Source organism: Sceloporus occidentalis, unplaced genomic scaffold (assembly GCF_023333645.1).
Source record: "Sceloporus occidentalis isolate IW3139 unplaced genomic scaffold, rSceOcc1.0.p SCAF_4, whole genome shotgun sequence".
In the NCBI taxonomy this organism is placed as follows: domain Eukaryota; kingdom Metazoa; phylum Chordata; class Lepidosauria; order Squamata; family Phrynosomatidae; genus Sceloporus; species Sceloporus occidentalis.
In genome coordinates this window covers 108,242,013-108,263,870 of record NW_028316984.1, presented here as the reverse complement: position 1 = coordinate 108,263,870, position 21,858 = coordinate 108,242,013, and the positions used below count along the sequence as shown (strand labels likewise).

At 39.4% G+C, this 21,858-nt stretch overlaps 1 protein-coding gene across 7 annotated transcripts in view; it reads right to left on the bottom strand.

The window, feature by feature from the left end:
- Nucleotides 1–21,858, bottom strand: part of BMAL1 (basic helix-loop-helix ARNT like 1) — a 76,846-nt gene that overhangs the window by 5,727 nt on the left and 49,261 nt on the right. For 5 of the 7 annotated variants that reach the window (XM_089521207.1, XM_089521206.1, XM_089521210.1 and 2 more), the window contains 11 exons: nucleotides 21,232–21,389; nucleotides 19,786–19,865; nucleotides 16,712–16,804; nucleotides 16,364–16,481; nucleotides 15,935–16,084; nucleotides 11,527–11,773; nucleotides 8,353–8,459; nucleotides 7,943–8,093; nucleotides 6,430–6,518; nucleotides 3,281–3,389; nucleotides 1,973–2,066 (listed from right to left, as the gene is read on the bottom strand). In XM_089521207.1, coding sequence (XP_089377333.1) covers nucleotides 1,973–2,066; nucleotides 3,281–3,389; nucleotides 6,430–6,518; nucleotides 7,943–8,093; nucleotides 8,353–8,459; nucleotides 11,527–11,773; nucleotides 15,935–16,084; nucleotides 16,364–16,481; nucleotides 16,712–16,804; nucleotides 19,786–19,865; nucleotides 21,232–21,389 — 1,396 coding nt within the window. Of the gene's footprint in view, nucleotides 1–1,972; nucleotides 2,067–3,280; nucleotides 3,390–6,429; nucleotides 6,519–7,942; nucleotides 8,094–8,352; nucleotides 8,460–11,526; nucleotides 11,774–15,934; nucleotides 16,085–16,363; nucleotides 16,482–16,711; nucleotides 16,805–19,187; nucleotides 19,205–19,785; nucleotides 19,866–21,231; nucleotides 21,390–21,858 lie in introns of those variants that run through there. The other 2 variants (XM_089521211.1, XM_089521213.1) reach the window with 2 other exon arrangements.

Genomic DNA, 21,858 nt, shown 5'->3' with positions numbered 1-21,858 from the left:
GCCTACCCTGGCACTTTCCTCCATGGCCCTCTTTAATAATTTCTCTGGATTTTTGTTGGTTTCGGATAATAGCTTATCTCAGGCACTTTACAGAGCGCCCAAAAAGGGCGCTCTGCCAGCGCCCGTGTTTGCTGCGCGAGGGAGCTGCAGTGGACAAACTGCGCGGCTCCCCCGCGCAGCAAAAAAGACTCATAGAATTGGAAGAGACCACAAGGGCCATCCAGTCCAACCCCTGCCATGCGGGTTTTTTGAGCTATGTGGCCATGTTCCTGAAAAGTTTCTTCCTGATGTTTCAGAGAAACTGAAGATGCCAGCCACAGATGCTGGCGAAATGTCAGGAAGAAATTTTTCTGGAACATGGCCACATAGTCCGAAAAACCCACAAAAAAACTCCTCCTAATGTTTAGGAGGAATCTCTTTTCCTGTAGCTTGCATCCATTGCTCCAGGTCCTGTTCTCTGGAGCAGCAGAAAACACGCTCTCTCTCTCCTCAATATGACATCCCTTCAAATATTTAAACAGGGCTATCTATCATATTACCTCTTAACCTTCTCTTCTCCAGGCTAAACATCCCTAGCTCCCTAAGTTGTTCCTCATAGGGCATGATTTCCAGACCCTTCACCATTTAGTTGCCCTCCTTTGGACACGCTCCAGTTTCTCAACATCCTTTTTAAATTGTGGTGCCCAGAACTGGACACAGTATTCCAGGTGAGGCCTGACCAAAGCAGAATAGAGCACTATTGACTCAAGTTCAACTTGTGATCTACTTGGACTTGAGTCATGTGTCAAAGTTATGTATGCTTTTAAAAATGAGATTGCATGAGACACCATCATTTTACCTTCTATCACTGATAACCAAATCCTGGTTATACTCAAGTGGCTTGCATAATATTATTTTTTGTTCCTATTTAATCTTTTGGAGAGATTATGTAGATGTACAAAATGGAAGGGCAAAGTGCTCTTTTAGGCAAAGAGACAGCAAAGAACTGTAATTACAGTTAGCTGCCATGCCAGTTAAGATCACAGGAGTGCCAACACATCTGATAGTCCTGATGAGAAATCTGTACATAGGACAATAAGCTACTGGCAGAACAGAATGTGGAGAAACAAAATGGTTCCTAACTGGCAAAGGGGTCAGGCAAGGCTGCATCCTTTCACCCGATCTGTTCTATTTATATGCAGAAAATATTATATGAAAAGCAGGCTTGGACACAGAAAGAGGAGGATGAAAATAGGAGGAAGCAATATCAACAATCCTAGACATACAGGTGACACCATACTACTAGCAGAAAACATTACAGACCTGGAACAGCTACTAAGGAAGATCAAGGAAGAAAATGCCATGAGTTGGGATTGAGTCGAAGGCAGTTAACAGCAAACATCAAAGAACACTGAGATGTGGAGTCGAAGACTTTCAGGACCAGAATCCATAGTTTTTTGTGGGGTTTTTTGGGCTATGTGGCCATGTTCTAGAAGAGTTTCTTCCTGACGTTTCGCCAGCATCTGTGGCTGGCATCCTCAGAGAATGCTTGCCTGGAAAGGAGTTCCACTGAGATGCTTTACCTCAAACTCATGGACTGAAAAAAGCTTGCCTTGAGAATTTGTTCTAGAAACATCTCTTTGGGGCAATTTGAAAATTCCCCTGTAGACAGTGCATGATAGAAAAGCATTCAAGATGGATGCCATTTCCCTTTGCTTAAAAAGAGCAACTTTTCCTCCTTTTACCTAAAACCCTTTTCTCTGATCTTTCCAAATAAAAACCATATTTAGATGCAGTTGTGTTGGCACCTTTTGAATTCCCTAATAACATTTGAGGCATTCCAAGCTATTCGCTAGATAGACAAAGGCCCTCAATGGACTGACTTTGCTGTGATATAGCCATCAGGCAAATTATATTTCTTTGAACAGTACATTTTTTTTGAACAGTAGGCTGTGTATAATATACAGCAGTATTCTTCTAGGATCTGTCTCACCTTTTTGCCTCCTGGTGAAGAAGTGTCAGGGGGAGGTGTGCTGGTCATGTTCAATGGACTAGAGCCACAGCTTGAAGGTGAAGAGCCTCGTATCCTGTCACACCAACATTGTTAACCGGATTAGAAAATAATACATATATGCATGCATAATTTATGCTGTTCATAACAAACCTGTCACATGATTAACTGCAAAATTACGTCTTATGTGAAACTATAGTGTATGTTGGCCTTTGAGCCCAGCCCCTATGATCAAGCTTTTCTCACCATCAAACAGGTACCTTCTGTGAAGCAATTTACTTAGAAAAATAATCCAGGAGGTACTAACCTCAGTACCAGTCATCAGAAAACATACTTATATAATAGCCATGGCGAAGTAACCATAGTTCCCTTGTCAGAGTTTAGGATTTTAAATTTTTAACATGATGGAGGAATATAAACTAATTTATAGTGCTCTGAGCTTCTCAATGATGTACATTTAAATGACCCAAAATAATAAATATCACTTGAGATATCACACTGAATGGAATATTAGTGCCTGCTCAATATACTAATTTATTTATTTCTGCCCACCTATGAAAAGCATAAGGAGAACATATTCTAAGCACTACTTGTTCAGAATAACTCAAAAAAGTCCCACATATTGGCTGACATCCTATTCAGCAGTGATGAGATTATAAAATGGATATGCAATCTCTTAATTACTAGGGATTCATATTTATGATGAATAATGATCCCTAAGACCTACCTTTTAAGCTTTCTAGTGCCCTAACCAAAGCGTTTCCAAGGTGCTGTATCTGAGGCCACTGGAAAATGTCTGCAGCCTTTTTCTGGTCACAGTGTGCATTCAGACAAGGAGCTGTGGCAGGACTCTTGAGGAGTCTTTTCAGCTGCTTGTTCTCAATTTGCCCTATTCTGCAGCACCTCAGAAACCCTTTCAGCTGAGGGGCTGCTAGGCTGAAAAGGTAGATTTTTGAAGGGTGTCATCATTACACATAACTGCAATGGAGTTATGTCTACAACTGAGCTCTGTCAATTGTATTTACATCTTATAATACAAGTTCTCAGGTGTTTTCTGTTGTCAACTTTCCATAACAACTACTGATCACTCACAGATAAATGTGAATGAATTATCGTAAGAAAATATATGAAGGTATAAATATAAACACAAATTTGTTGTTTCCTTGAAAAAGTTGTCTTCCAGTATTGCCGGTAGTAATACCACAGCAGCTCATTGTTTTTTTTCCCTCTGATCAAATCTTTTAAGAAAAACAATTTGAAATAGCATAAGAGAGCTGCAGTTTTCCTTACCTATGAATCTCCATAATTTCTTCAGCAATCATCCTGCCAATTTTACCAGCCCCTGCCCTTGTTCCTCCTGGAATGCCAGGGACTGTTGGAAGTGACCTTTTAGGACCACCTTTTAAGAGAAAAGAGAATGTTGTAAAAAAGAAAATAAAGCTTGAGAAATGAATGTACAGTTGGCCCTCCATACCCACAGATTCAACCTTGAGGAATGAATATACAGCTGGCCCTCCATACCCACAGATTCAGCCTTGAGGAATGAATGTACAGCTGGCCCTCCATACCCACAGATTCAACCATCTATTTAAATACACACACGCGCACCCCCCCCCAAAACCTTGATTTTGCCATTTTATATAAGCAAAATATTTATAAGCATATAGTATGCTACTAAATATAATAAGACTCAAGTATCCACTCATAGGAGATCCTAGAACTAAACTTCCAGTGGATACCAAGGGCCCACTGTATTCACTTTTGAAGATCTGAAAGAGAATCACAGCGGCTTCTCTCATGGCTTTCTACCTGCAAGATACATTTTGTAGTTTTCTACTAAAAGTGTGGTGTGATAGTTTGAGCATTGGACTAACTCCAGAGAGCAGGGTTTGAATCTCTGCTCAGCCATGGAAGTGCGCTGAGTGATGCTGAGCAAGTCAAACACTGTCAGCCTCAGAGGAAGGCAAAGATACCCCCCAAACAAATCTTGCCCAAAAAATGTTGTGATGGGGTTGCCTTAGGGTGACCATAGGTCAGAAACAACACTCAAAAACAAGAAAAGTGTGTTCCAACAGAAGAATAAGAAGTTCTCGTTTGTCTACTTCCCCTCATCCTACAATTTGAGTTTAAGTTTCATATATTAACTTCAACATAGTTTTAAATGCTTGTAGGAGAAAGCTTGGAAGCCCTGCTCCCAAGACATTACATTTTTGTGTTGAAGATGTGGCCTTATATCATGGAGCTGGGCTGGGCATCATGCAGCCTCTAAGGAGAAAAGACAAGAGAGATTCACCACTCCTTCCCCACTCTCTTTTTAATTTATTTTTTTTAAAAACTGGGACCTTTCAGCCACATTTCTCCTTCATTCATGAGAGTCAGGGGTCAGTATGGGAAATTGCCATCCAGAGATGGTCAATTCTGTTTTAAAGGAAGAACTATATGAATGCATCATACTATTCATGGCATGTGTCTGATTAGTCATGCACTGATCTGCTGGAAATAGCTCTATATACAACTATTTCTATGGGACAGCTGTGGACAGCTTAACAAATCTTAAATGTACTGTTAAATTATTTGCTTCAAAAGTAATGAGAAAGATAACTTAAAATATGTATTTTTCTTCTTGTGTTTCCTCACTTCCATCAGTTATCAAAAAAAATGCCAGCTCTTAGTGCTGGAGCAACTTTTTATGCTACTTTTTCAAATGAATCCCAAAGAAGACATACATAAAGACTGGACACTGTCTGAGTAACTGAGCAACCTTCACTTGAACTTCCTTGCAGGATTGTTGTAATGACAGTGGGAGTGGCAGGAAGGGGGAAATCCATGTGCACCACCCTGAGCTCCTTGCAGCAAGGTGGGAAAAATGTAATAAAGGAAAAAAAACTCTCACCATGGGATAGATGTTAGGCTAATGCTAGTAGGAAAAAAAATCCACCACAAGGGTGGTACAAGATGTGCTTGTTTTTCTATAATTGGGTTTCATGAGTCCTACATTCAGGGAACATTTCTCATTAACCTTACAGCAGGAAGACAGTAGGAACTGTGGATGATTCAGGGGACTGGTACAGATAAGGGCAAACTCCTCTGAAAAAATCTTGCCATGGTAAGGTTGCCATAAGTTGGAAACAACTTGAAGGCACACAACAACGACAAATAGGTTTGCAAGGTCAGTTCATGTAGAGCAGTGATTCCCAAACTTTGATCCTCCAGATGTTTTGGACTTTGTTTCCCAGAAGTCCCAGCTGGCTTGGCTAACAGGAAGGAGTTCTGGGAGCTGGTGTCCAAAACATTTAGAGGATCAAAGCTTGAGAACACATATAGTGCTGACCAGGCCAACTGAACTTCAGGGGTGTTCTGTGAAGTAAGGTACAGATGCCTGATCAGACTGATATAGCAAGATTCACTATCATTCCTGAATCTGTCACTGAGGAACCAAGGTTGTATGTCTCACACCTAGAGTCTGGCTCAAAAAGAAATCTTCCTTGTTACCTTCAGACAGAGTCTTTGGATGGAACTACAGCAGTGTAAGTTCACCTGGTATACTTCTCAGCATCCCCAAAATGGTGCAAGGGTCAAGGTCTGAAAGGTGCTGCTACAGGATAGCACTAAAGACAGAAGCTGTGCCTCCTGCTTAATAGTCTTTCTGGGTCATAACCTCATTTCACTATAACTAGATCTTTTACATAACCAAATGTAATCTAACCAAAGTTATGATGTATCCACAAGCTTGTTATCTGTAATCACTTCAGTCTGAGAGAAAAGCGATCAGTTTCTCAGTGTTCTAAGCAGACTGCCCCAAAGAGCAGATAATCCATAGTTACCAGATGAAAAAATGAAAGCTTAGTCTATCTGGCAAAGAGAGGCTAAATATAACTGAACCTTGAACTTAAATTCATGTGTTGTGGATCTGTAGTTGCTTTATGTTGCTATATCAACAAGTTGATAACTTAAATTAACACTACTTGAAAAGTGGCCCAGATTGTACATTTTTCAAACACACCAAATACTGGGCTCAGACCAAAACATAAATTCTGACTATTATTTGATTTGAAAAGCAGTATTTTGAATCTGAATAAAATTTTGAGTATGTGTGTGTGGCACAATAACAAGAGAGAGAGAGAGAAAGAGAGAGAGAGAACAACCTGTTTTTGTAAATATTCCTAGTACAGTGTTTTTGGTTTTATTATATGCTATTACTGGTTTTATCATGGTTTTTAATCTGACATCTTTTTTCCTCTTTTGTATTTTTTATGTATTTAATTTGTGAACAGAGAACTTAGGTTATTGTGCAATTTTAAAATATAAATAAATAATTAAGAACAAGGACAGCTAGGGCATGACTGATCTGCCTTTGGATGGTATCAACACCAATCTGATGGGAAAATGATTGCAAAAGGAGTGCTGTTAATGGTTTTGTACAGTACAATGCTCGTTACCTTCTCCTGCCTGGAGTACACTGTCCATGCTGTGCGGTGAAGCTGCAAGCTGTGGGAAAGTCGCATCTCCACCATCTAGTACATTGGTTCTGAGGGTTCAGAAGAAAAAGAAAGACAAATGGCACACCAGTGTGCAGTCAGCCATTTAGCATATTTTGCTTTTCAGAGCATAGAAGGGATTATAACAAATAATACACAGAAAGGATCCAGAGAGATAAAGAAACACATATTGTGGGCTGCAATCCTGTATGGCTGAGTAGAGAGTAGTAGGTCTGTATGTGGACCTACACTAGGCTGAGCCACATACCTCCCTGACTTACTGAACAGCCAATCCCCGTTTCATGGGGAGCAGACAGAATTACAGAAGCATCTGGCTACATTTCCATAGCCAGACATGGAGTGATTACAGCAGTGCTTGAGACCTCCAGAGGACTCCAGAAGATCTCAGCACTGAGGTCATAATTTTGCATCTGGCTATGGAGAGATGCTTCTGTGAGCCTGTTTGCTCCTGATGAAACACAGAATGCCCATGTACAGGACTTCAAGGGTTGTTCTGTAAGTTGGAGGGGCTTTGGGGACTGTGGAGGGATGAAAGGAATACCAACTCCCAAAGTACCCAAAAAAGGACATGAACACACAAGGGAAACCTACACATTACACTATTCCTACATACATCTTTTTGGTCTGTCAAGAAATAAAGTTCTTTGCATTTCCCTTTTTCAGAAAAATCAAAATGTAAAGGCTTGCAGCACAACAGAAACTGCACCTCTACCTGGAATTTGTGAGGCATTATCTGCTCATCTATGGCTGTTTTCAGACAGCTTTTAAAAACCACACATTTAGATTTCCGATGATTAACTGTTCATCAATGGATTACTAAGATCAAGATCCAAACCAGAATCAAATGATCCCTGAATCAGGCTGCTTTCTAATTGGGGTTCAAACTCAACCTGGTGGTTAGTGCACATTCTAAGCAGAGCTACTATTATGAACCTTAAAGAAGACTATACTAACAAAACTTGTATGCTTCCCCAAGGAAGGTGTAAAGTAAATTTTCCTCAGCTACTGGTGTCTTTTGGAAAAGACAGATAATTTGTTCAATTTATATACATAGTATTTAAATTACACTTTAGACATTTTGACTAGGTGGCATCCAGCTCCACCCTTATTTGATTATAATCACACTGCAAAGGAAGAGTATATCAAATTGCCAGCCAGGGTGGTATGAATCCACATAAAAACAACATTTCTAGATTTTGATGACAAAAATGAGGGAAGCATTTAGGATAAACTTTTCACAACCTTGTACCTACTGAAACACAGTGGTCAACAGAACAACTACTCTGTATTATGATGCTTCATTACTGAGTTCATCAGAACTTTGTTTTTTTCCCTACAGATGCTCATTGTCTTAAAAAACAACAAAAGATGCAAACTTATAGTACATCTTCTACAACGTTACACAGAAAACAGAGGCAAATGCTCAACATATTGGAATAAAAACAATACTTACGACACTACTGTGTTAGTTGAAACAATATATTCTACTTCTTTGGTCCAAGGGTTCATGAAACTGAACCAACAACTCCTCAATGTAATAAAAGAACCATCTTTGACTTTAAACTTGTAACAATTAGTATTAATTTTCTCTCTTGACTGTAAAACTGAAAGAAAAAAGGAATGTGCTAAAGTCAGTAAAAATATGTGGTCTCTTTATAGATGCCGCAATTATTTTGTAGTCTTCAATATAGAACACCTTTATCCCTCCCACTTCAACAAAGTTCCTATATATGTTCTAATATTATTAGGTCAGCACAGTATTATTCCAGTATTCAAGTGATTCAAATTTTCTAACCAATATTATCTCAATGAAAAAATCCAAATTTCTGAATTATTTAGACCAGTTTGTATATAACATTTTACCTTGTCGATGACATTCTGCAAGATGTCCTATATCATCTTGATGAAAGTATTCATAACATGACGTGCCTAGAAGTTCCTGTGGTAAGTATGCCAAAATTGCAGTTGCCCTAAAATATAAAAAAAAATATAAAAATTTATTTTAAAAATAAATTATATAATAACTACTATAAAAAATGGTTGCCAACTGATCAGAAATTAAATTTACCAGACCTCTCCCTTGCCTTTTATGAAGCACCTGATTTGTAGAAACCAGTGGATGAAACTTTTATTGCATGGAGAAAACTATTATTACATGGCTAGTATCTGCAAATTAGGTTGCAGTTAAAAAAGCAGGAAGAAAGCAGACAAACCTACTTAAAACCCACATTTTTACTAATTACCTATTAATGTCCTACTGTAGAATGTACTGCCAAAACTATTACAGCCCCCATATTCCATTCTGAAGACATAAAGCTAAGCTTAAATAAACATGAACTGGGAATTTTAACTGTGGCATGGGGGAAGAATAGTGTGTTAAACATAGGTTACCCAGGAATGCTCTCCTGCTGGGATGCTTCTGATTGAGGAAGATAAAGTTAATTTTTGCCAGTTATGTTACAGTCATCTAAAAAGGGTCATGGGACCCCTCTGGACTAGCATGGGAGGTGGTGTTGAGAGCTGCAAATCAAATCTGCAAAAATTACTTCCATTCTTCCTTCAGGGGCAAGCATCTGCTGGATTTTGGTAAACTGCCACTAGATTAGTGAGGATTCAGATATACTCCTCACCAGTGGCATCACGGGGGGGGGGGGGGGGGGGCAAGAATGCAGACCTCACTGAGTGACACCCCAAAGGAAAGGTGACACCTTTTTGGGCCCTGCTCCCCCTTTGGTGCAGGAAGGGCAAGCACGTAACCATCCCAGCTGCTCCATCTCGCGGCTTCCTCTCTGAGGAGGAAGGATAGAGCAGTAGGAAGGTCGATCACATGCCCTTTCCAGCTCCATCCCTGAGGAGGAAGCCCTGTGACGGAGCAGGAGGCCTGGTCACCCTAAATGGGTGGTTGGGCAAAGTGGCAATGCAGCAACTAGGGAGGGGAGACAAGGAGAGGGGGAAGCTAACAGGGCAGCAGCCAGGGGAGGGTTCAGGCAGCTGGGGATGGTGATGTAGGTAAGCAAGTTAGAAAGGAAAGCCCCCAGCAGCCCTCCACATTGGATGTCACCAAAGACAGTGATGCCACTACTCCCCATACATGTATTCTACATACATGCACCCTGAACATACATGTTTCTGCCCCAACACAGATGTGATTGCCATATATGTAGAGTTGAGTTCATACAAGGCTACTGCTTTCAGTATACTTGAGTTAATCTAACTATGTGTAATCTACTTTTTGCAAGCTATGATTCTGCCACTAACAAGTGTACCTTATTTTCTGTCACCAGTGCACAGTGTGTTGGCATGGAAATTTCTTTGATGCAAGTATTCTTTTACTAATGTAAGTATAGCACTAGGTTTCTGGGTACCAACTACTTTAGCAGGTGTATTTTAGAGAATTCTGGGGAAGCTGGCCAAGTAGTTTTAGTTTAATTATAGGAATAAGGGGGGAACATTCCTTATGAAAGTATAAGGAACAGGAACACACTCCCTCAGAAAATGGTGATTGGAATAAAGGGGGGGGGGGTTTCCTTATGAAAGTATAAGGAACAGAGGAACACACTCCCTTAGAAAGTGGTGGAGTCTCCTTCTTTGGAGGTTTTTAAACAGAGGCTGGATAGCCATCTGACACAGGGGTGTGCTTTGATACTGTGTTCCTGCATGGCAGGGGGTTGGACTGGATGGTCCTTGAGGTCTCTTCCAGCTCTATGATTCTATAGAACAAAATAAAGAACAGACTGTTACACGCTAAATGCTGAATAAGTTTTAATCTTCCAGAAAATCCCAATAGGTTATTTAGCTGCTCTAATATAGACTGATTACTTTATAGGCAGAAAACTAAGATTTACTCTCATATAGCAGAAAGAGATACTATGAGCTGATGGTCGCGTATAAACACCGGAGCAAATGCAAATATAAATACAAGCTTCAGTTTTTTATTCTTACTATTTAATTTTCTCCATTTAATGTTACACAGGTAAGGGTGACGTAGAAAATATAAGTGAGAAATTTTAAAAAAATTCTAATTCTTTTATTTGCTGGGGTAATTTCTCCAGTGTTGGTACACAAACAAATACAAAGAGGTATAAGAAACCCTTACACAACCCTGACACAAAACTGAAAAGAACAAACGATTGGTTGGGAGGCAAGACTATGTACTTCACTTCAACTCACTGAAGTGGAAGGCGAGGGAGTCTGCATCAGGCTACAAAAGTGGCATTTAAAATGCCAGTTTCAGATCAAGTCAGTTCTTTGGCAAAATAAAGCAAAAATAATGCATACCAATATGCCATATAACTGTACTAATAACACCCACTTCTGATAAGATTCTTTTACATTCCCCATTCCAAGATCCTTCCCAGTTCCATATAGTAAGCATCATTACATGTAATAAATGGAATATAAATTCAATATAGCTGATGCAACAAAATTGTATGTCTTTTCAAAAAGTAATATGATTTAATCAACATATTCCCTTCCCGCGCATTAATGACAGAACCATGGAAGTTAAAGCTTTCAATTTCAGGGAACTATGTGTGCTGTTTTACAGTCCAAAGACAGTGGGCTTGGAATGGCAGTCCACCTGTGATTATTTTAATCCGCCTCACATTAGCGGTTGTTACCATGGAATGTGATGTCTTGAGCCTGACTTTGTGTACTACATTTAAGGAGAAAAGGATGAATTAATAATCAGCACAGCAGAGAAGTTTTGTGGATTGTATACCATTTTTGAATTATTATTAAGATAAGGATGAAAAATTGGATGATTGTTCAATAGCACTTATTCAACTGACTATATGTCCATATTCTTGCACAACAAATGTTTGTATTTCATTTAGAAGAATTAGCAAATTGGAATGATAAATTATTTCCAAAATCCCAAATTTCATGTGAATATGTAAGTGTTCTGAGGTACTCTATAATTTATTTACTTTCATAATAACAATACTGCTGTTCTGAAGAAGCCATCTAGTAAGTTAAAAATAAACATGAGCTTCAGACCACTGTCCTGGTACCATGAGTTAAAGATGTTGTTCTTACCTCTGATCTACAAATACAAATTTCCCATCAATTGCATGCCGAGAAACATATTCTGTTGGTTTAACTCTGATCTCTCCATTTACTGGTTGAGGAACTACATGAGGATGCAACCGTCCAATCGCAACGAGACAGCTTAAGTTACAACCTTCATTATCAGGCTCATTGTCTTCATCTAGTCCCATTTTTGTTGGTGGCCAGCTTTTTAAATATCCTGTGCTATGGATAGTGCAAAAGCTTTTGCGGTCTGCTACAAAGGAAAACAAGGTTTATGTCATTAAGTACTACATTAGTGAAAAATTGCATGTTGGGACTCATTCACATGGTACATTTAAAAATGCCAGAAGCAACCACCACAGCCCAAGTGGATCTTCAACACTCAACAAAATGAAAAGCTGTACAATATGGCACAAGTTACATATAAGCTTCCACGCATATGCTAGGCATGTCAAATGCTAGTTTCCTCAGGGCTCCTTATTTTTAGACATATGCAGGAGACACAGAGGATCAACAATCTAGTGCAGGGTTGTTTTGAAGGAGCAGGTAAAGGGCCAAACAGAGCCCTCCAAGAAGGTATTACTTCTTTATTATTCATCACATACAATCATAGGACTGTTCTGCCCAACTGTAACAGCATATGTGTTAAGATAATCTTTGAATCAATCATAGACACTAATTATTATTTTATCCTCTCAAATTCTGTCAGTTTAATTTGTAGCATTTCTTCATGGTTCCTAAGCCAGCAGAGTGAGGAACAGTTAATATTAAACACACATGGCCATCAGTGTTCATAGGAAGTGTTCACTGTAGCTACTGCCAGATTCAACAGGGAAAAAAAACCTCTGAAGAAGTTAGTGATTGCCCCAGAATTAAAGTGTAACAGGATGTTGTCTCTCTTACAACTATGGCAGGGCAAAGATGCTGCTTTGGGCCCTACTATTAGATGCTGTAAGAAATACTGCAAAGTAAATAAGGATGATTTATTCAGGAAGTTGGACTATTTTAAAATTCACTCTCTGGGAGTGAGGCCAGCCACCATATCTACCAAGGTTTACATAACACAATACCTAGCTTCAGCAACAAGGTCTGCTGACTTTAGGAGATACTGTGTTACATATACCAACTTATTATTTAAAAAAAAGCCAAAAATAAAACAATCCAAGAAACACTTTCTGCATGTTATGATATATTAAGATCTTTCTGGATGCTGCAACATAGGGAGGAGCACCAAGAAACTGTTCATACTTTGCTATGCAGGTACAAGGGTCCTCACATGGTCCTACTTGCTCTGTCTATGTACCTGGTCCCCTTTGGCTTTTCTGCCATTAATATTCATGGGCCTGTGCTAGAAAAAAGAAAGCCACTGGCTACATGTGCCAGTTCTGCTAGTATGCTGTAGTACACATTGATATTTCCACATATAGTACCAAAGGTGTAGGCCCAAAATACCCTGAAGGCACCAGATCCCGGCTATCTTGGATGCTAAGCAGGGTCAGCCCTGGTTGGATGGGAGCCTGTCAATGAATACCAGGTGCTCTAGGCTACATTTCAAAGGAAGAAACTGGCAGAATCACTTCTTGGGTATTCCTTGACCAAGAAAACCCTATGAAATTCATGTGGGATCATTCTAAGTCCACAGGCAACTTGAAGGCACCCATACACACACACTACATAAAAGGTGTATTGAGACAAATAACCAGTTTTCAAGTTTCATATGAATGTGTCTAGTTCTCAGGAATGCAGTTTCCTAGATTTTTTTTAAAATCTCCATCAATTATTAAATTAGGCAGACACCTACCCCAGGAAACTCTTCAAATCAACACTTCATTAAAAGGGAGGTCCAGATTGTGAAGTTAAATGTTACTCTTCAACAGAACTATCACCATCATGTCTGTAAGCCTATAAACAGAATAATCTGCTTTCTCTTGCTCAGTTCTCCAAATAATGTAGAGCCACACTGTTTAGAATAAAACCCATAAAGACTAAAATGCACTTTGAGAAATTCAGTCAATGGAAACATTGTTCAGCTTTCAATTGGACACTGGTTGTATCCCCAAGTTAGCACACTCCATATCCTAGCACTAAGAAATCATAATTTGGAAGAAGAGAATAGCTTTTCAAGTGTTAGGAACACTTTTTTTTCCTGAAGATGTTTTCACTTTGAAGGGATTTATTCTCCTCCTCAGCCCACCCACCCCCCCCATACCACAGGATATGGGTTGAAGGGATTACCATGGAAAGAAGTGTCCATGAAGTTTATTCCATATGTTCATATTAGAATCTAACACACTGTGTTGCATTGGGCAGACTTATTCTATCTTCTCAATAACACTGATTGAACACAGTTATACTTGGATTAGCAAAGTATTTTCCTTCAATTTATATTTTCTAAACAAAACTAGAAAAGAATGAGCTGCATTCAGCTTACCTAGATGTCAATTTTATTACCTTAACCAATATGAATATAAACCATGCAATTTAGAAGATTTCTTCAGAGTATACTAAAATATTTCCCAGTAAATAATTTGAAGGCTGTGACAATACAGGTGTGGCTTTTCCATTCCCCTTTCTGCTGCAGACCCCTGTGTCCCCTCCAACTTTTCTGAGGACTCTCAGTGTTCCAGAGCTGATGGCTATGTGGTACAGGTGGCTGCAGGGAACAGGGGTTAATAGGAGTGGGGGCGGGTTTCACATGATTTTTCCTATTGTCCTGGGAATGGAGTTCTACTAACAGAAATGTGGATCGAAGCCAATTTGTACATGACTAGCATTCGAAAAAAACAGTAAAGTCCAGACATTACTGAATCATGAGCCTAGCAAATATAAACAGTTTTAGTCGGAATAATTTAATCTTTATCTATAAAATTAACGGTTTTTACACTGCTATCTCTGATTAAGTGTCAAACTTTTAAATAAATACTACATGTTTACCAGCCTTCATCATTAATAATTCTCTCAATAAATGCTATTATGACGGCAGAAGGTCTTATAGGCAATTAAGAAAAATAATTATTTGCAACAATAACATAGGCGGGTTACAGATGGGCAGGGGAAGACGTCTTGAAGGTGTCTTCCCCTGAATACGGAGCCTCCAGACCGCCCGCCCCGGGGGTGTGGCTAAGGTGGATGGGGCTTCCACACTGGGGGTAGTGAAGACGCCTCACCTGGGGCCGTTTCTTACCCGCAGCTTCCATACCGCCGCCTCGCAGGACGCTGCAAAGAGAGAGGCAGCTTCCGCACGGGCAGCCAAAAATGCGGCTTTTTTTTTCTTTTGCCGGCTGGCGGATGCGCAGCTGCAGCGGTCAGCACCGGCGGCAGAAAGCGTATGTGCACATTTAAAGCGCCCAGACCCCTTTAAACTTTTTCCCCTGCCCTACCCAAGAACAAAGGTGGCCTCCTGCCAGCTGGTGATCAGCTGGTGTTGGCATCCTTGTCCGCTTGCACATTGCCAGTGTCACCAGCATCATGAATGCCTCCTCTCCTTTGGTCCCCGCACTCTTGCTGAATCTGCAATGCACAGCCACAGCTGTCGCTGCTGCCACCTCTGCCACCACTGTCCCCCATCACCTCCCTTGTACATATGTAAATATTTAAAGTTTTAGTGTTTTTTTATTGTTAGGTGAAAATGGCGCAGGAATGTGTGTAGGGGTTCACTTTAAATTCCAAACTTTCCACAATTCTAGCAGCGCATGCGTACATGTTGCTCTAGGGTTAGGGTTACAAGCATTAAAATAGAGTGCAGCTGTGCTGCAGCTTCCACATCTGCATGGCATCTGACACTCTAATTAGAGCCTCGGTGCAAACTGCGCATGTTCCAGGACCTCGACTCATTATGCGACGCAGCTGACTCGGAGCCTTTAAATGGGCAACTTAAATTAGCGGCGTAACAATTCTGGCGTACCGGTGCAGCAGCTTACAGATGGAGCTGCGCAGCTGCGCAGTATACAGAAAAGAAGCGGAAAAAAGCGGCACCTTTTTAATGCCGCTTCTTCCCGCTTGGGGCGTGCAGGCGGCGCGTTCATGGCGGCATTCAGGTAAGGGCCGTCTAAAGGCTATACCTTCATGACGTCATGAGCACACCCCTTTTTGTCCATCTGTAACCCGCCATAGTTTCTTAAACATTCATTGTGCTCATTTAAGTCACTGCAGAACTGGAAGCTAAATCCTATTTTTCAAATGACCCTGGTTGTAGCAAGTACAATTCTAATGCTATGAATTTATTGGCAAGGTATACAACTTCCTCCATAAAAAATAGAAAGATTTATGTTCCAAAAGAAACGGTGAAACAGGTTTTCCCCCATTCCTTTTACACAATTCTATACTGTCTTACTGAACCCAAAGCAAACATCTTTTCACAGTAGAACTTAATCAAAATGACTTATCTGTATTCATCAATGCATAAAACTTGTACCTTTCTTCTTGGAACAGGTAGAAGGAAAGTCTTTGTCTTCTACTTTCACAGATGGCCTGTTGCATTTCATCCTACAAAAAAATGAACGTCTTGCTCCCGAGCATAATCGAGATGGCCCAGGTGTTATATCTGTTTTTACTGGAAGTCCAGCTGCATGAAGAGGAAGGGAGAACACAAATCTAAACTGATAAGCCTGGCTTGAATTTAAAATTATTACACATACAGTATATACATTATTCAATCCTTAATGACTTCAAGTTAAATGTGTGAATTGACTTTAAAAGACTGTGTTACCAGTAAAGCTAAGTTTCTACTTGATCTATGTCGGGTCATACTCAAATGTATGTTTCTCTTGATACTGCAACAATCAACTAATAAATGCACATGTTAACTGACACCTACAATTGGATGAAAAATTTGAACACTTACTTTTTGCATCTATTAGCCTTTCCCGTGGTGCAGTATCTGAAGAAGAGAGCTGTTCCTTAACTTTGGCAATATCTTTAGGATGAAGGTAGTCAAATAAACTCTGACCAATGAGATCATTCTGTCAAGACATAATATACACGGCCAGTTAAAAACTGTGCTGCCCATGTGTTGCCTCACTTTATTTTATTGATATTTTGACTAAAGAAGACACAAAATGAATAAATGTATTTATTCATAAAATAAACCACAAATAACAAATCCTGATAATTTGAACAGACATTCACCATCTAAGTGAACCACATTTTTTACAAAGTTCTGGTCTTTCTAATTCATGACAGACAAACATACCTGACTATAGTTGAGAATCTTGAAGACAGATTCTGAAACGAACAGAATCTTTCCTCTGTCACAGCCCACGACGAAGAGAAAGCCATCTGCTGCCTAATTGGGAAACACAGGGTAAATCACTTTGTGACATATGTGTGTGTGTGTATACACATATATATATATGAATTTCAAAAACTATTTTAAAAACAAACAAAAATTCCAATGCAAAATTAATGACTCCATCAGTATTCTTCTGGAAATGTCAAAAAAGTATAAAGGCAAAATCAAAATCATCAAGTATCATTGCTAAATGGCTATGTGTATGGCATTACATGAAGTCACACCTAAAAATATTTCACCATAAATAAGCTTGATCTGCTTGATCTATTTTTTCTCCCTCTCTATCTGGTTTTAAAAGCTAATGAAAGTTTTGGGGAGGTCTTGGGGTGAAGTACTGTTAAGGCACTTTTGCTCTAACAAAACCTTTTCAGGATCTTAAAAGTCTGCCAGGAGCAGTACTTGTGTGTGGGTGGGAAAGGCCATAGAAACAGGAGAGGAAAAATGACTCATTTGCACGGAATTGCTGCCAACAATTTTTTCCAAAGGGGCTTCTAGGAAACCAGGAGAAAAGCACAGGCTTGAAGTAGGTCAGATTAATTCAAGGCAGATTCTAGAACTTTATTCTTGTGGGTTGCTTTACCAGCCATTTGGAAATGGGTCATATGAAAGGATCACAGAAGCAAAAGACAGATGGCAAATACTGCTTCAATAAGCTTACTACATATGTATTTTCTTGAGCTGCTGGCTGGTTGTGTACCTCGGCCTTATCAACATGGAACTATGCTGACTGGGGAAGATGGGGATTATATTCCACTCAAATTTAACAGTAGTAATAGTAGTAGTAATGATAATGATATAAATTATTAGTAATTTCCCAAAATTGGGAAACAAAGCTGATTACAAATTAAAAGAACAATACAACTAAAAACATATAAACATACCCTGAGGACAATATGTTGGCAAAACTGGTTTACCTTATACAGTACTATAAAATAATATCTTCACTCGCTTAACTGCTCCTTTTAAGTCTGACTCTGAAGAATCTCCTCCTGGGTGAGAGAAGCTGGGTTCTCTTACCTGACTTTTTCCAAAAGTTCACTGAAAAGGTTCTGCACATGTGCTACGTAAGTGTCATCTCCTACAAGTATGATAAATGCTATTTGATTTTAACGAAACTGCTTGTTTATAGAAGTGCATGAAAGCTGAAGACTGAACACTGTGCACTCTCACAAATTAAAGCTGCTGTGGAATGGCAAAGACCCACATTGTATAAACAGTATATGGTGAGACTTCCTTATCTGGAATTCTGAAATCCAAAATCCAAATCTTTTTTCTTGGGAGGCTGGGGCAGTAACATCTTTGTTTTCCGATAGTTCAGTGTACACAAACTTTGTTTCATGAACAATATTATTAAAAATATTGTATAAAATTACCTTCCAGCAATATGGAGAAGATGTATGTGAAATATAAAATAATTTTATGTTTAGACCTGAGTCCGATCTCCAAGATATCTTATTGTGTGTGTGTGTGTGTGTGTGTGTGCACGTGCTGCCTTGGATCCCTCCTGGGAAAAAGGCAGCATACAAATTAAACAAACAAACGCACAAACAAAATGTGTGTGTGCGTGCGTGCATGTGTGTGTGTGTAGTCAAAATCTGAAACATTTCTGCCTCCAAGCACTTCAGATAAGCAATATTTAAACTGTAACCTGTTTTTAAAAAGCTAGTATTTGTAGTTATAAAATAAATTTTGTCTAAATTAAATTAAATGTTAGTGCTATGTGTTGCACATGACACTAAATGGTCTAAAATACAAGATTTACCGCTTCTGAAACAAGGGCTTTAGACAATTTTAATTAGTGAAGAAAAACACATTTTTATTTGCATTGGTAAATATATACTTCGTGCAATTCATTGAAACAACACAGATTTCGTACATTCAATGCTATCGAGTCAATTTTTACATTTTAAATTTAATAATTTGATTTTTAAAATCTGACATCTGATTTTTAAGCTCAGAGGCTGGATGGCCATCTGTCGGGGATGCTTTGATTGGGAGTTCCTGCATGGCAGAGGGTTGGACTGGATGGCCCTTGTGGTCTCTTCCAACACTATGATTCTAAAAAAAATGTTAACACCTCCTGCCCCATGTCCACTATAATGGTTATTTGGTGTCTCCTCATTCAGTACAGGAGACATTTTCTCTGTAAGAAACAGTCACTGCTTCCAAGGCAAAAAAAATAATAGAAATGTCCCACCGCACCCCACGCTACCACAACCATCAAAGATGGGCCTGCTCTTTTAAAAAGAACAGCTCTTATGGCTGCTTATCAGTAATGGTGCCTCCCTGCCACATATGCGTCCACCCTCACACCTCCCCATTCCCTCTCTGCCATGGAAGAGGGAAAGACAGTGGAGGTGCAGTATTTATCTCTGACCTTCAATTGCTCATCTTCCTCCTTCTGTGGCAGGGTTGGGGTTGGGGTGGGCAGTCTGGAATGGCTAGTGGATCAGGAGCCTGGCTCTCCCTGGTCTTGCCTGTTAGTGTACATGAGGAGGTATTTCAGAACTGGAGGAAATTATCAGATGAACTCATGCCTGTTCTGAGAAATGAAGACGCTTTTTATACTAGCAATGTCTACCTGAAAACTCATTTATAAGCTAAAACTGTTACCAAATTTGGAATAATCTGAACAATTGTTCATAGTGGTTTATTACCCAAGCTAGATCCAGAGTTCTCTGTCATTGGAAAGCCTACTCAACATAGCAGTGGGTTAGACTTGATGGCCCTTGAGGTCTCTTCCATCTCTATGATTCTATGATCCGTTTTAATATGTGGGGCTAGCCTGGTGAACTATTGTCATGTGATAAACAGAAATGCCCTGTGTGAGAAATGATGGCTGAAACATTTATTCATAACATGGGGGAAATTATAATCAATGTAGGTAGTATAAGAAAATCCCACTCAAATCTTCTACAAGAGCCTTTCTCATCATAAACTGTACATGTATTCACGTATTCAAAGCTAATACATACCCTAAGAATAAGATGTTTTAATTCATCATCTGATAGAAAAGCAGGTTTGTAGTTAGCTTCAGTGTACGGGTTTGTGGCACCTTAAAGTGAGGAGTGGTGAAGAAAAATTAATTGCACTTGTAGTAAATAATGTAGCCTTATATGTAGTATGTATCAGTTTGTAATGCATTTTAATAAAGCTATTTTCAGTATTCCTGAGCTGCTTTTTTAAGCTCAGAACAATGCCTTCAAAGCTACTAAAAGACAACTCCACCTTAATTTTATTAAGAAACCTGCAAAATCTTTAACTAATAAATGACAATGTCAATGTAAATATGTCTCACCTCTTTTGAACCTTTTTAGAAATATATAAGTACTGGTATTAAGTGCTTCAGGTTCCATGTAGGCCCCTGGACTATCTCTGTAGCTCTTCAAGAGTCCCCTCCACAAACCAATACACGGGTCACAACAACAGTCTAGCCGTATCACTTTCCTGCTGAAATTCAGCAGCAAACAGCTATAGCAGGCAGTGGCAGTGGGATGATACTGAAGAGTGAGTGGCTACCCATAAAAGCTCCCCTAGCAGAGTTAAACTAAGTAGATGACAACCCCACAATGATATGGAGAACTCTCACACATTAGAGACACAGAAGTCAAAGATGATGAGAGAAAGTGAACACTTCATGCAAAGAATCACGCTTCCTGCTCCAGAAAAAACAGAAGCAGGGCCAATTAGCTGTAGACAGGTAGCTGAAATTTTCTCTGAAGCAGGATGTTGATTCTCAGAACTTGAGAGAAAAGGAGAAAAAAACTTAGGAGAAAGGGAGGGTGTTTGCTTTCTTACATCATTTTTGTCTTATCTTTGTCCTTAATAAAATTGCAGTTTTCCATGTTATTGCTAACTAAGGAGATAGGGTGTGTGTGTGTGTGTTGTGTCTTTGCTGGGGGAGTTTTTTTGGCACAGCTGTGAATGCCATACCATCACCTCCTCCTAGCCCTCTTTTTATAACAGTCTGCTTTCAATCAAAAATAAATGGATGCACCAGGGGGTTGACCTACTGTGGTCATACAGGAGGATTGTGGCTGCCCCCATCACTGACAGTTTTCCATCCTTGTTGTAGTGAGTAATGTGAATAACCTGTACCCACCCACCCCCCCAAAAAAGCTAACAACAATTGCTCAACCACAGTTTTCATCATCTCCAAATACTGGTGATGCTGCCTCAGGCTGTCAAGAGTTCAACTACAACAATATTTGAAGGACCTTGCCTTTCTTAGACAAACCACCATTTTCTCTAACCCTCAACTGCAATGTGGAAATAATAATTCTTGTCAGTCTCAAAGTGGTGTTATAAGTATTGTTGGAATAATAAATGCAAAGTGCTTTGATAACTCATAAGCATTAAGTAGCTTAGTTCCTAAATTGTGTGCATAATCACCATTCCCTCAGAAGTTGCTTTAAACTTACCTCGTAATGTCTTCATGTGCTGAACAGCCATTCTCAGTACCGTAAGTTTATCGAGTTTCCTGGACATAGCATTACAAGTTGGCACTAAAGAGGCCAATTCATCAATAAAACTGTTCATTTTATCACGGCGTCGTTTTTCAATCTGACTGTGAGCCTCCCTAAGGAATAAATAAAGTAAGTGGTCAGTTTATTTGAATTGGTTTCATGACGAATACTTTAGTCAGATTTAAAACAAATTCAAAAGGATGACAAGAGCTCCAGGGCAATTCGACTCCAGTCTTTCTCACTTAAAGGTAACTGATTGTATAAACAAAGGTATGAAGTTAGGCATGAAAAGAAAAATACAATTCAGGAAATTAAAATAACTATTGACAGAAAGCATGGGTTATAGCTAATTCATTGTTGGGATTCTCTCCACCTGTGAATAAGAGTTCCTGTCTTATACTCAAAGGTTGCATTACTCTTCCCTTTCTCTCATCCACTGCAACTTAATCTGACTTTTAGGGAGCCCTGGAAACCTCCTGAACAACATGAAGTGCTGTGAAGAGAAGCAAGTAACTGCCAAGCATCAGGCATCTATTTCAAGTACTGCTGGCACAAGTTGCTTACACCACCTTTTTAGTGATT